This window comes from Lepisosteus oculatus, chromosome 13 (assembly GCF_040954835.1).
Source record: "Lepisosteus oculatus isolate fLepOcu1 chromosome 13, fLepOcu1.hap2, whole genome shotgun sequence".
Classification (NCBI taxonomy): Eukaryota; Metazoa; Chordata; class Actinopteri; order Semionotiformes; family Lepisosteidae; genus Lepisosteus; species Lepisosteus oculatus.
The window spans coordinates 15,276,837-15,287,319 of record NC_090708.1 but is presented as its reverse complement, the minus strand read 5'-3'; the positions used below and the strand labels follow the sequence as shown (position 1 = coordinate 15,287,319).

The following is a 10,483-nucleotide window of genomic DNA, read 5'->3' as shown; positions in this document are numbered from 1 at the left end:
TCCATGCCGTCAAAATTTCATTGCTCTACTCTGCACAATTATCGTGCAGGATTGTACGAATAAGTAAATTCATGTAATAAATAAGCATATCATGAAGTAGATTAATAAATAGGGATAGTTAACGATATCAGGTGGCATGAATGTGTGTGATTGGAAGCACTGCTGCAGGTCCCACCAAGACTTGATCCTTGCCTTGAAGTCCTGCCTACAGTATGCCCTGTGCCGTTTGCATGCCTGAGCACAAGCTTTTAGCTCACCACGACACTCTAAAGATCATACAGCTCCTGAAATTGGATGGACGGACATTTAAATCTATATACTCCTATGTTTACAGGTGCATAAAATGCCTATATTACTGTTGGCAGTTAACTCACTTCTATAACTCACCTCACTTCTATAACCTTCAGCAATGAGAGTACAGGTATTCCTTCAAAAAGTGCACTGTGGCACCATATCACCAAAACTGGCATCACCTGAAGTGATGCAGGCATCACTCAGAACATTTCTAACTCACAGGCAGCGATTGTACTGCAAGGCGAACACACTCAACTGCATAACCAATGGTATTGTTGTCACCTGGGAAATTCTGGTCACAGCTTTTTACTGACCTATCTTAGACTTTATCTGGCCATGTCAGCATTGTAATGCTAAGTTTGCTCTGCAAACAAGAGCCAAGGCACAGTTTTAAATTTGCTCCATGGGAATGGCTTCTTTGTAAAGTTCCTTAGATACTGAAGTCAGCAAAAGCTAAATATTTAATGGCAAAGTATTAGTCAAAAATAAAATTAGAAAGCACCCACATTATTATCTCCTTGATGTCAGTTTCACAATTCCAACTTAGGTGTGAGAGCCAGAAAAATCAGAGTGTGAATTTTCTACAGTCTTTTGGCAGGAAGATAAAGCTGTGACTTGGTGTCTGATGTCTACAGATATGTGTACAAAGTCTGCTGTCAGTGCCAGGTCAAACTGCTGGAACTGTCTGATTTCTTTGGTTTAGTTAGAGACTCTGTTGAAGTCTGTGTAACATGTACATGGCCATTTCTCAGAGAATTAAAGACCGGGTTCACACTGAGGGGGAAGGAGGGGGACACAGTACAACTAAGTGTTCCCATTTTGAAATGTTGTTCCTGTCTTTATCGTTGTGTGAAGATGCCACTCTTCTTTGAATAAAAGGCGCAAAACAATAACCTTGACTCCCCTATTCCTCTGTGCCCGCATTAATTTCACTTTTTTACTTGTTTTTTAAAACTTTCATGAGTACTGATTAAATGAACAGTGAACACAATCTAATAATAAATTACAGTCTGTAGCCAGTTCTTAAGGGCTAGAGACGTCAGTGTTTCACAGGTAATTTTCAAAAGCAAGAGATTAAGACCTCAATAAGGGGGTTAATCGATATGATATTAAAACACTGAGTTCACTTTAAGTAATGAGGGATCAGAAAGGCATTAAAAGGCCAAGGATGGCTTTCTAGATCTGGAGCTGCCTGGGTCCATTGGTCTAAAGGTAACTCCACATTAGTATGGGTAAGAAATCTCTCTAAACTGGTGTATCTACTTTCTAGTAGGCCATCTTATTCTTATATCTTATCTTCACAAAACAGACATTTTCCTCTACTACCAAACAGTGATAATTGCTAATTTGGTACATATTATAGTTTTTGTCAGTGATTTCTGTATGTTAGCATGGTGAACAATTCAGTACAAAAAGGAAAACACACGAGTGTATCTGAAACGTCCATACATAAATAATTTTTCTATGGAATAGATCATTTTCAGAATGGTGAAGAAATCACACATCAGTTGTTTTTAAAAAAAAGGATGTCACGTTCTTCATGTGGGAATGAAAGACACTCCAGCATAACAATCCAAAGCATATATTCACATCAACAAAGAAACAGTAATCTGCACAGAAAATAGATGGACGTGACTGGCTCTCTTCATCTCCAGACCTATATTAAATCAGACGTTTGTGTTTCAAACTCAGAAAGGTAACCAAAGGGTCTGTACCAAAGTACAGTACCTAGAGCAATTCTGCTTGGAGGAATAGTCAAAAATCTCCCTCAGAAGTGCAGGACCTGGATAGCACATTATAGAAACATCAGTGTAATCCCTGCCAGAGGAGGATTTACAATATTAGCTACAGGTTTATGAATAAATGTGACCTTCAGCTTTTCTGGACTTACTTTTTTATGACAAATGTGATTTTGCTCTGTGCAAATTGACATTGACATTTTTTTTCAACAGGACATACTATCCAATTTGTAAATCTTTGTTTTTTCCCACGTAATAGAGGTTATTGATAAACCCTGGATTTCTCTGAAGGCATGTGCTACTGTACATACATTACTCTGCTTAATTTCCTAAAGGTACTAAAAAGTTTTGATGAAACTATAATAACTTAACAAAATCTGTTCTTATTAAAAATGTGAATTCTTTTTTCAATATAAATATGGGTGACTACAAATATTTTTATTAAGTTGTCTAGCTGTTAAAATATATTTTACCATAAAGCAGTCCCTTTTGGCAGTAATTATGTGGGAAAATCTTTTAGCATATTACGAATGCAGGCTTCCTGACCAGTTCACTGAATCAATGTCACCTTTGACAAGCTTACCACTAGGCAGACGTTGAGGAAAGTCATCTAACAATAACTGCTTTCATAGGCCTAAAGGTTTTCTCAAACACCTGACCTAGCACCCAGAGGCAGTATCCTAGAAGAAATAACACCACTGTTTGCTTAGTCAAGGAAAGTCCTGGGTAGAAACAAAGAGTATGTTAGGTTTCAAATTTAATATAACCACCATAAAAAAAATAGGACAAAGGAGTCTATGTGGTTTGGTATTTTAAAAAAATGGTCATTAAAATAGTTGGAAGTGACAACTATTAAAAGGCCTAATACAAACCATTACTGTTTTTAGTTTTATGAAGTCATAATTATTTGATAAGCCTACATATATTTCAGTCCCTTTGATTTTTATATTTTTAGTTTTAGCCCCTCTCTCCAAACAGTTAGATCTATGTCAATCCATGTCAAAGAGAGAAATACTTCTAGCGTATTGTAAGAAGCAGCCTTAGATCTGCTAATTTCAGGAGTTACATTACTGCTGCTAATAATTCTTAGTTGTGAAATGGATTTTTATAGTTCTCATTTAAAAAACAAGACAGTTTAGGCCAGTTTGTATAACAAATAGGGTAATATATTAATGTAGTGGGAGGAAATGATTTAATAATAATAATAATAATAATAATAATAATCTTTATTTTATATAGCACCTTTAAATGTGACTTCTCAAAGTGCTTTACATAAAGAAAAAAGCACACAATGAAAGGAGATAGCAGTATTAAACAATTGCTCTAAGGGTCTGGAATACAGTAGGAAAGCAAAGGGGCAAAGAAACAATTAAACTGAAGCCCATTTAAAGAAAAAGGTTTTGAGCTTTGACTTGAAAGTGCTCAGGGAACGTTTGAGGCATATCAGGAAAAGGCTCTGTAACCCTTAGTATGTAGCCTGGCTTGGCGGACAAACAGGAGAACAAAAGTTACGAGGTGGGGAATAGGACAATAATAAGTCAGACAGGCACTGAGGTGTCAAGCCATGTAGAGCCTTATAGGTGAGCATGAGGACTTGGTAGTCGACTTGAAACCTGATAGGAAGCCAGTGCAAGGGCACCAGGATAGGAGTAATGTGATCACTTGCAGGAGTCTGGCTGCCGGATTCAGGAAGAACTGAAGTTTGTTAACTGTGGATTTAGATACCCTAGCAAGTAGGGCATTACAGTAGTCAATTAGAGAGAAGACTAAAGTGTTGACCAGGTTTAAAGCTACAGTTAGTGACAACATAGGATGGATTTAAAACATAATTTAAGCTGTGTACTTTTGTTTTATTCAAGTACATAGAAAATAATCCTTGCAGGGTATGTCTAAGTACAGTTCTCAGACAGTACTTACAGTACATAAGCGATTTTTGCATTAAGAACTACAGTAACTGCCTGTTTCAAAAACTGACTGAACATTAAACAGTTCTGGTAATAATTTGGCTCAGAAAAGTAAGCTGTTTTTTTTCTTGACAGTATACTTCAAATATTAACTGGTTCAAAATACATCTAATACCAAAAACTGCATCACTAGCACACTTTATTTCAATAAATGAAATAAATCAATCATTTAATTGTTTTATTTTTCATCAAACGGACAATAACTTAATTGAAATTGCTGAAGTTTACAAACAAATCTTTCACTTACAGTAAATGTAAGTGTTGTAATGCACAATGTCTTTTCATGAAAACCATTTCAAATAAGACCTTTAGAGGTTTATTAAGTAAAGAAATCCTAAAATGTGGGATTTTTATGTTTCTACACATTTACTTTTTCCAATTCATTCGCTGTGAAAAGATACAAAAACAAAACCATTCCCTGAACAGCATACAGGTACATACTGTAGTTTGCCCGATTAAAAATGAGATTTCTCAATATCAACACATCATCCATTCTAAAATGTTATCCTTTGCGACCAGAAGTGGAACTAATATTAATAAATCTAAATAAATAAGAACAGAATGATCAGTTAAAAAAATTCTAAAGCACCAGATGAAAGTTACAGTTTAGCTCGTTTTACTTTTTGGAAGAAACCATAACCACCTTTTCATGTTCCATTCTAAGTGACTATATTCCTTCTGGTGAAGTTTTAGTTCAGGAGAAGAGGAGGATTTGCACATCGCAGAAAACAACTTCCCTAATTTTATGTGGGCCATGTCATTTGTTTTGCTTTTCCCACAGTTGTTTTCCACAATTCAATACAGTAAAATGCAAAATTGTTCAAAGGACAAGGGGAATTCAAAAACACTTTCACGGTAAAAAACACAAAGGTGCAAAGGTCAATTCCTGTTCATGGGTCGATAAAGGAGACAGCAATATATCTAGTTCCATTTGTGGTTGGCAGTCCTTCGTGTAGGTGAGTTAGTCTTCCTGGGTGCATGAAACTCCAGCCTTTTCTAGGGGATTCAATAGAGCAGTTGTATCGATGAAACCTACAGCCACCTCCCTGTTGAAATTAAAATTAATATATATTAATAGAAACACCTAGAATCAATATACAGTTTTCCTTTAATCCAAACGTTTAAGTGCTGCAAACCCATAGACTGTTTTAGAGTCATGATCTGGAAATTTATTATACAGGCTTTATATGTGTTGCTTCTCTGTTATCCATAACCAAAAATGGATGAGAGGCACTAAATCCATTTTGCTCACGGACAAGTAATGAGGTGGGGAGCCTAGTCACTTTCCTCATAGGACAAATCTCAGGGAGACATTTAGAGAACAAAACTAACATGTATGTCTTGGGAGGTGGAAGGAAATGGGATCACATGACCATGAGACCAGGTTAACTCTGTATGGACAGGCATCAAAGACCAGACTCAAACCCAGCAGTTTGGAGCTATGAAGGAGCCACACATACTGGTTATTTATTTGCTGCAGAGGAATTACACCACATCAGCTACTGATGAGTTACTCCATTTGAGATTTGCTGGTCTTTCCTCTATGAATTGTCCAAACTGACAAAGCCGTCTGAAAGAATAATCAGCTTGTTCTGGGTGCTTTCCACATTTCAACAGCTACAGCCTGGAGCAGAAAATTAGGAGCTCCATGGTCACACAACTGTAGTTGGTAGAAGGGATTTGCCCCTTCTTGTTAGCCAAGCTAAAGAGGCAGTGGTAAGGCATTGTGGTAAGGGCTCTGGAGTCATACACTAGAAGGAGAACTACTCTTGTTCTGTTGAGCAAATATCAGTAAAAATTCCCAACTTGATAAATGGGTACAGATGTTAATCTACCAGCCAATAATTAATAATAACTTAATTATCCTGCAAGATTGCTCCTAATTGCAACGCTGAAGAAAAGGACTTGTGGGAAGAAAACAGAAGTGCTTACAATTCTACTGCATTACAACATGGTTTCGAATGCAAGATAAGCCACTTAGTCAAATATTTGAAATAAAATTAAACACAAAGAGATTTACAGAAGAAGCTGAATAAAAGTTATTTCAGAAAATGGCATTTAAATTTAAGAATACCAGTCCTTTAATATAAATAAAACAAAGAAACATCCAAAAATAATTAAGTATAAATATATTTTGAAGAAGAAAATGTCATAAAGAAAAGCTGTTAAAGTAATTGCTCAAGAACAATTAGAATTTTTTTGGTTTACTAAATACATATTAACATTGTTAACACTGTGCATTACAGCATCTCACCTGGAAATCTATTCCTTTTCTGTTTAGGGCGATGTTGATGGTGAATGTAGAGGAGTCATGATGTGGTCTTAAAGCTGGCTGCCTGACAGGACTGTATTTAACTACAAAGTTCAGCAAAGCATAGCCCTGAAAGAAAATAAAAATCAGTTACTAACATTGGCATCTTTCAAAATTCATAGTTGGTCTCAATAAATAAACCAGAGCAAGAATACAGAACATAATCTTAGGAGTGCTAGCTTCTAAGTTAGCTATAGTCTTTAACCTTCTGTGGGTCAGACTACAAAAACAAATACAAAATACATATTTGTGTGCATTTACAGCAGTAACTAAACCCTGTATCTTGGCTATACTTCTCCTAAATTAATTTAACAACAACAGAGTTTTGTAAAAACATTACGAATCCTCACTGAAGGAATCAAAATCTTAAGTCCCTTTCTCACCTACTGTACCTTCTGCAAAAGGTCTTATTATAGACCTATAGATCTTTCTAACCAGATTTTGTCTAAGATATAATACTGGTGTGAATATTACACATATGAAATTTGATGTGGTAGTCTGACCTGTAATATTCCAATCAGGACAAAAAAAATGGATGATGGAGCCTGCTAACGGCTTTTACATGCTGAACTGTAACCATCACACCAGCTTGATCACAGAGGCTCTGTAACCATCACGCCTGCTTGATCACAGAGGCTTCCCCCCCTGTACTTACCCCCAGATGTTTATCTGTTTATCATGTTTAGATGTTTGTGAATGTTTACCCAAATGGTAAATGTTTACACTTAACTCCTGATGACAAAGGAAGGTCTCTATTTCCTTGGGTTACATCAAAGACAGGAGGGGGGGAAATGTGTATATATAAGTTCTGTAGGATCATATCCACTTTGAGCTAAGATAGGTACTAGAACTATTGTGGTGCTTATTGTGGTTCCTTGTATGCATACAATAAAGCTTGGCTGGACAAACGAACACTTCAGGCTCGAATTTCCTGGTTTCTACATGGACTTTCTGGTTTCTACATGTCAGCAGCATATCACCCTGCAACTCACAACTGGCAACCCACTGAAGCTAAGCAGGTGTGAGCCTGGTCAGTACCTGGAAGGGAGACCTCCTGGGAAAAACTAAGGTTGCTGCTGGAAGAGGTGTTAGTGGGGCCAGCAGGGGGCGCTCACCCTGTGGTCCATGTGGGTCCTAATGCCCCAGTATAGTGATGGGGACACTATACTGTAAACAGGCGCCGTCCTTCGGATGAGACGTAAAACCGAGGTCCTGACTCTCTGTGGTCATTAAAAATGTCCTGGCCAAATTTCCAATTTCCAAAATTTCCAATTGGCCCTTACTAATCATGGCCTCCTAATAATCCCCCTCTATGAATTGGCTACATTACTCTGCTCTCCTCCCCACTGATAGCTGATGTGTGGTGAGCGTTCTGGCGCACTATGGCTGCCGTTGCATCATCCAGGTGGATGCTGCACATTGGTGGTGGTGGAGGGGAGTCCCCATTACCTGTAAAGCGCTTTGAGTGGAGTGTCCAGAAAAAGCGCTATATAAGTGTAAGCAATTATTATTATTATTATTACTTTATAGCAAATATTTAACAGGGAAATCCAGTGAATCCATATGAGAGAATGGTATTTTTTTACAAACTTTCTAGCAATCAAAAGCAAATAACAGGACTGTACAAGAAACGAATTATGAATTACAGCTGTGATATGGGTGGCACTGGCCAGTATCAAAGCTTTAGAGCCAGCAGTAAGACTGGAAAAAGACATGATTTCATGCATTTCTGTTTTGGAAGATATTATGTTATACTGGTCAGACTGTTGCGTATGGCACAACTGCACAGTAAAAATCACCTTTGTGTAATAGCCAGAGAAAACCTTCAGTGTCACAGGAGAAATATACTCTCGAATGAAATGCAGCCATTCCTTTTCAAAATCAACTTGTGACATGTGAATATCATCGGTTGGGACATTTTCATAACCACCAGAAATACGCTTGTCCTAAAAATAAAAATGAACCAAAGTATGAGGCACGGAACTGCAATAAACATTTTACAATAGCAGGCATGTTTAAAAGAAGAGAGAAACACATTTATTAAATAAACTGAATTATTTGGTATTGAGCATGAAGGAAGATTCTCTTCAGATATACTAATGCTTTTTCAGCACATTTTCCTTTTTATAAAGTCAGAAGAAGCCATGGGTGTCTTTGCCTGACTTACTGTAAGAGCATGTATTGTTTTTTCAAATGTCACTGGCTCAATTAGTAACAAGCAAGAAAATATATTCTGGGTAAATGTTCCATTATAACCCTTTACTTTTTAGATTAATTATTTCTTTAAATATGTTGTAATACATTCACAATAGTAATTATACTTACCTTATGCCTTCCACCTGACCATATCCCATAGTGTTCCATTTCTTCTACTAATTCATCACAGGCTTTATCAGAAAATACAGGAAACCAGAAAACATCTGGACAAGGCTAAATTACATTAAAAACAATGAAGGATTAGAAGAACAAAACAAAAGACATACTAGTCATAATGATTTCTAACTTGCCAAGAAAGAATTTTCTGGATGCTTTGGACTCTGTCCTCTCTAGGTGGTTGCAAAATTTAGCATACATTACATACTGTCACTGACTGTACAGTATACTGGTTTACAGTAGGGTGTGTATGCTCTATACTAGCTAAGGGCAGGTGAAGTCAGAGGAGCTGAACTCTTGAAGTATTAATTAATTGAGTAGTGTAGCCGCCTCGTTAGCACCCCCTTCAAAGGCTAATATGTTCAGATGTGCCTGAGTCCATCCTGGAATAAAGTTAAGTCTATGTACAGTATATAGCCTGAGTATATTTGGGGTGGAAGTTTATCTCCACATCCAGGGAATTAGTTTGTTTTAATGGATTGATAGACAAAGTGAGACAGGGCCCTAATTAAAAGATAGGTGTGGTCGATTCTTGTTTAGGTTTCTCTTACAAAAGCCACCTTTTCTTAAGGGACCATCTCAATATTGTGTACTGCATACAAAAGCTGCTCCATCCCAGCATCGTGAGGCTCTTGGGTGATCTATTCAAAATTATTGGTGTTAATGTTACGTATGTAAATGTAAAAGAGTCTGCTACATCACAATGAGCGGGAGAATTCTAAAGTATGCACTGTAAATAACAGAAGCTGTGGATGAGTCATAAAAGTGTACAACGTATTAAAAAAAACTTTCAACAGTGGCGACATTCATAGAATTCTTCACTGGAATACCAACCTGTTCTGTGAGGTTCTCTGTGAATATTTTGCTATAGTTTGGATGAATGTATTTTTCTTTCCAGTCCTGTAACAAAATGAATGTTAGTATAAAGTTTGCAGTTTGCTGGCCAGGAATATAAAAATAAGAACAGATCAGGAGCTTCCTATTCTTGTTGCAAAGACCTACAGTAAGACTGACACTCTTATTTGAAATAAGAGACATACAGTATTTATATATACCATATAAGGGGATATTAAGATTTTGTATGCTTTATTAGGACTTATCAGATGATTCATGCAACATCTGTACCACTAACATTCTGTCTCATGTTATTTAACTTCCTTGAAATCCTGTTTCTGGTTGAGAAGTAAAATGAATGTCTAAATGTGAACTAACAGGCAGCAGCAGTTACATACAGTATATTTAGCCCTGAGGGATCTGTTCAGATAAGGCACTTCCATTAGCTGGGCATCTGGGCAACTTTTACTGGCATGGTGGGATTTTACTTACCACTGGGTTTTCAAATATTTGCCACAAGTCATTGTTATAATGAGATGTGTTGTAATTAGCTGTTGAAATAAGTCTTCCAAACTCATGTCGGTTTGTAATGTACATGAAAACTCCCTATGGTAAATAAAAAAAAAGATGTTAAGTTTCTGCATAAAGAAAAGCACAAACAGGAAACTGTTAAAAATAAAAATGCAGAAATGTTTATATTCCTGAAAACAGAAGGTCATATATAAGAAAATATTCTCGTGGGAATTTGTCATCATACATTTTATTTTTAATTACATACTGTAAACACAACAGCAAAAATGTTAATACAAAAAATTTGCTTATTGACAAAAGCAAAAATATAAAATGCTGGAATTAACTGAAATTAAAATAAAAATGTTTATACCATACCTGGAACGAAGATGGAAAAATATAAATAGCAACAGATACAAGTAAATATTCATGGAATATTTATTGAGCACACAGGTAAT

General features: G+C 36.5%; 1 protein-coding gene across 2 annotated transcripts in view; it reads right to left on the bottom strand.

The window, feature by feature from the left end:
* Positions 1 to 4,160: 4,160 nt before the first annotated feature.
* Positions 4,161 to 10,483, bottom strand: part of plod2 (procollagen-lysine, 2-oxoglutarate 5-dioxygenase 2) — a 46,410-nt gene continuing 40,087 nt past the window's right edge. For both annotated transcript variants that reach the window (XM_006637705.3, XM_006637706.3), the window contains 6 exons: positions 10,008 to 10,121; positions 9,516 to 9,581; positions 8,634 to 8,738; positions 8,108 to 8,254; positions 6,252 to 6,377; positions 4,161 to 5,043 (listed from right to left, as the gene is read on the bottom strand). In XM_006637705.3, the coding sequence (XP_006637768.2) occupies positions 4,888 to 5,043; positions 6,252 to 6,377; positions 8,108 to 8,254; positions 8,634 to 8,738; positions 9,516 to 9,581; positions 10,008 to 10,121 (714 nt within the window). In that variant the 3' untranslated portion in view covers positions 4,161 to 4,887. The remainder of the gene's footprint in view (positions 5,044 to 6,251; positions 6,378 to 8,107; positions 8,255 to 8,633; positions 8,739 to 9,515; positions 9,582 to 10,007; positions 10,122 to 10,483) is intronic.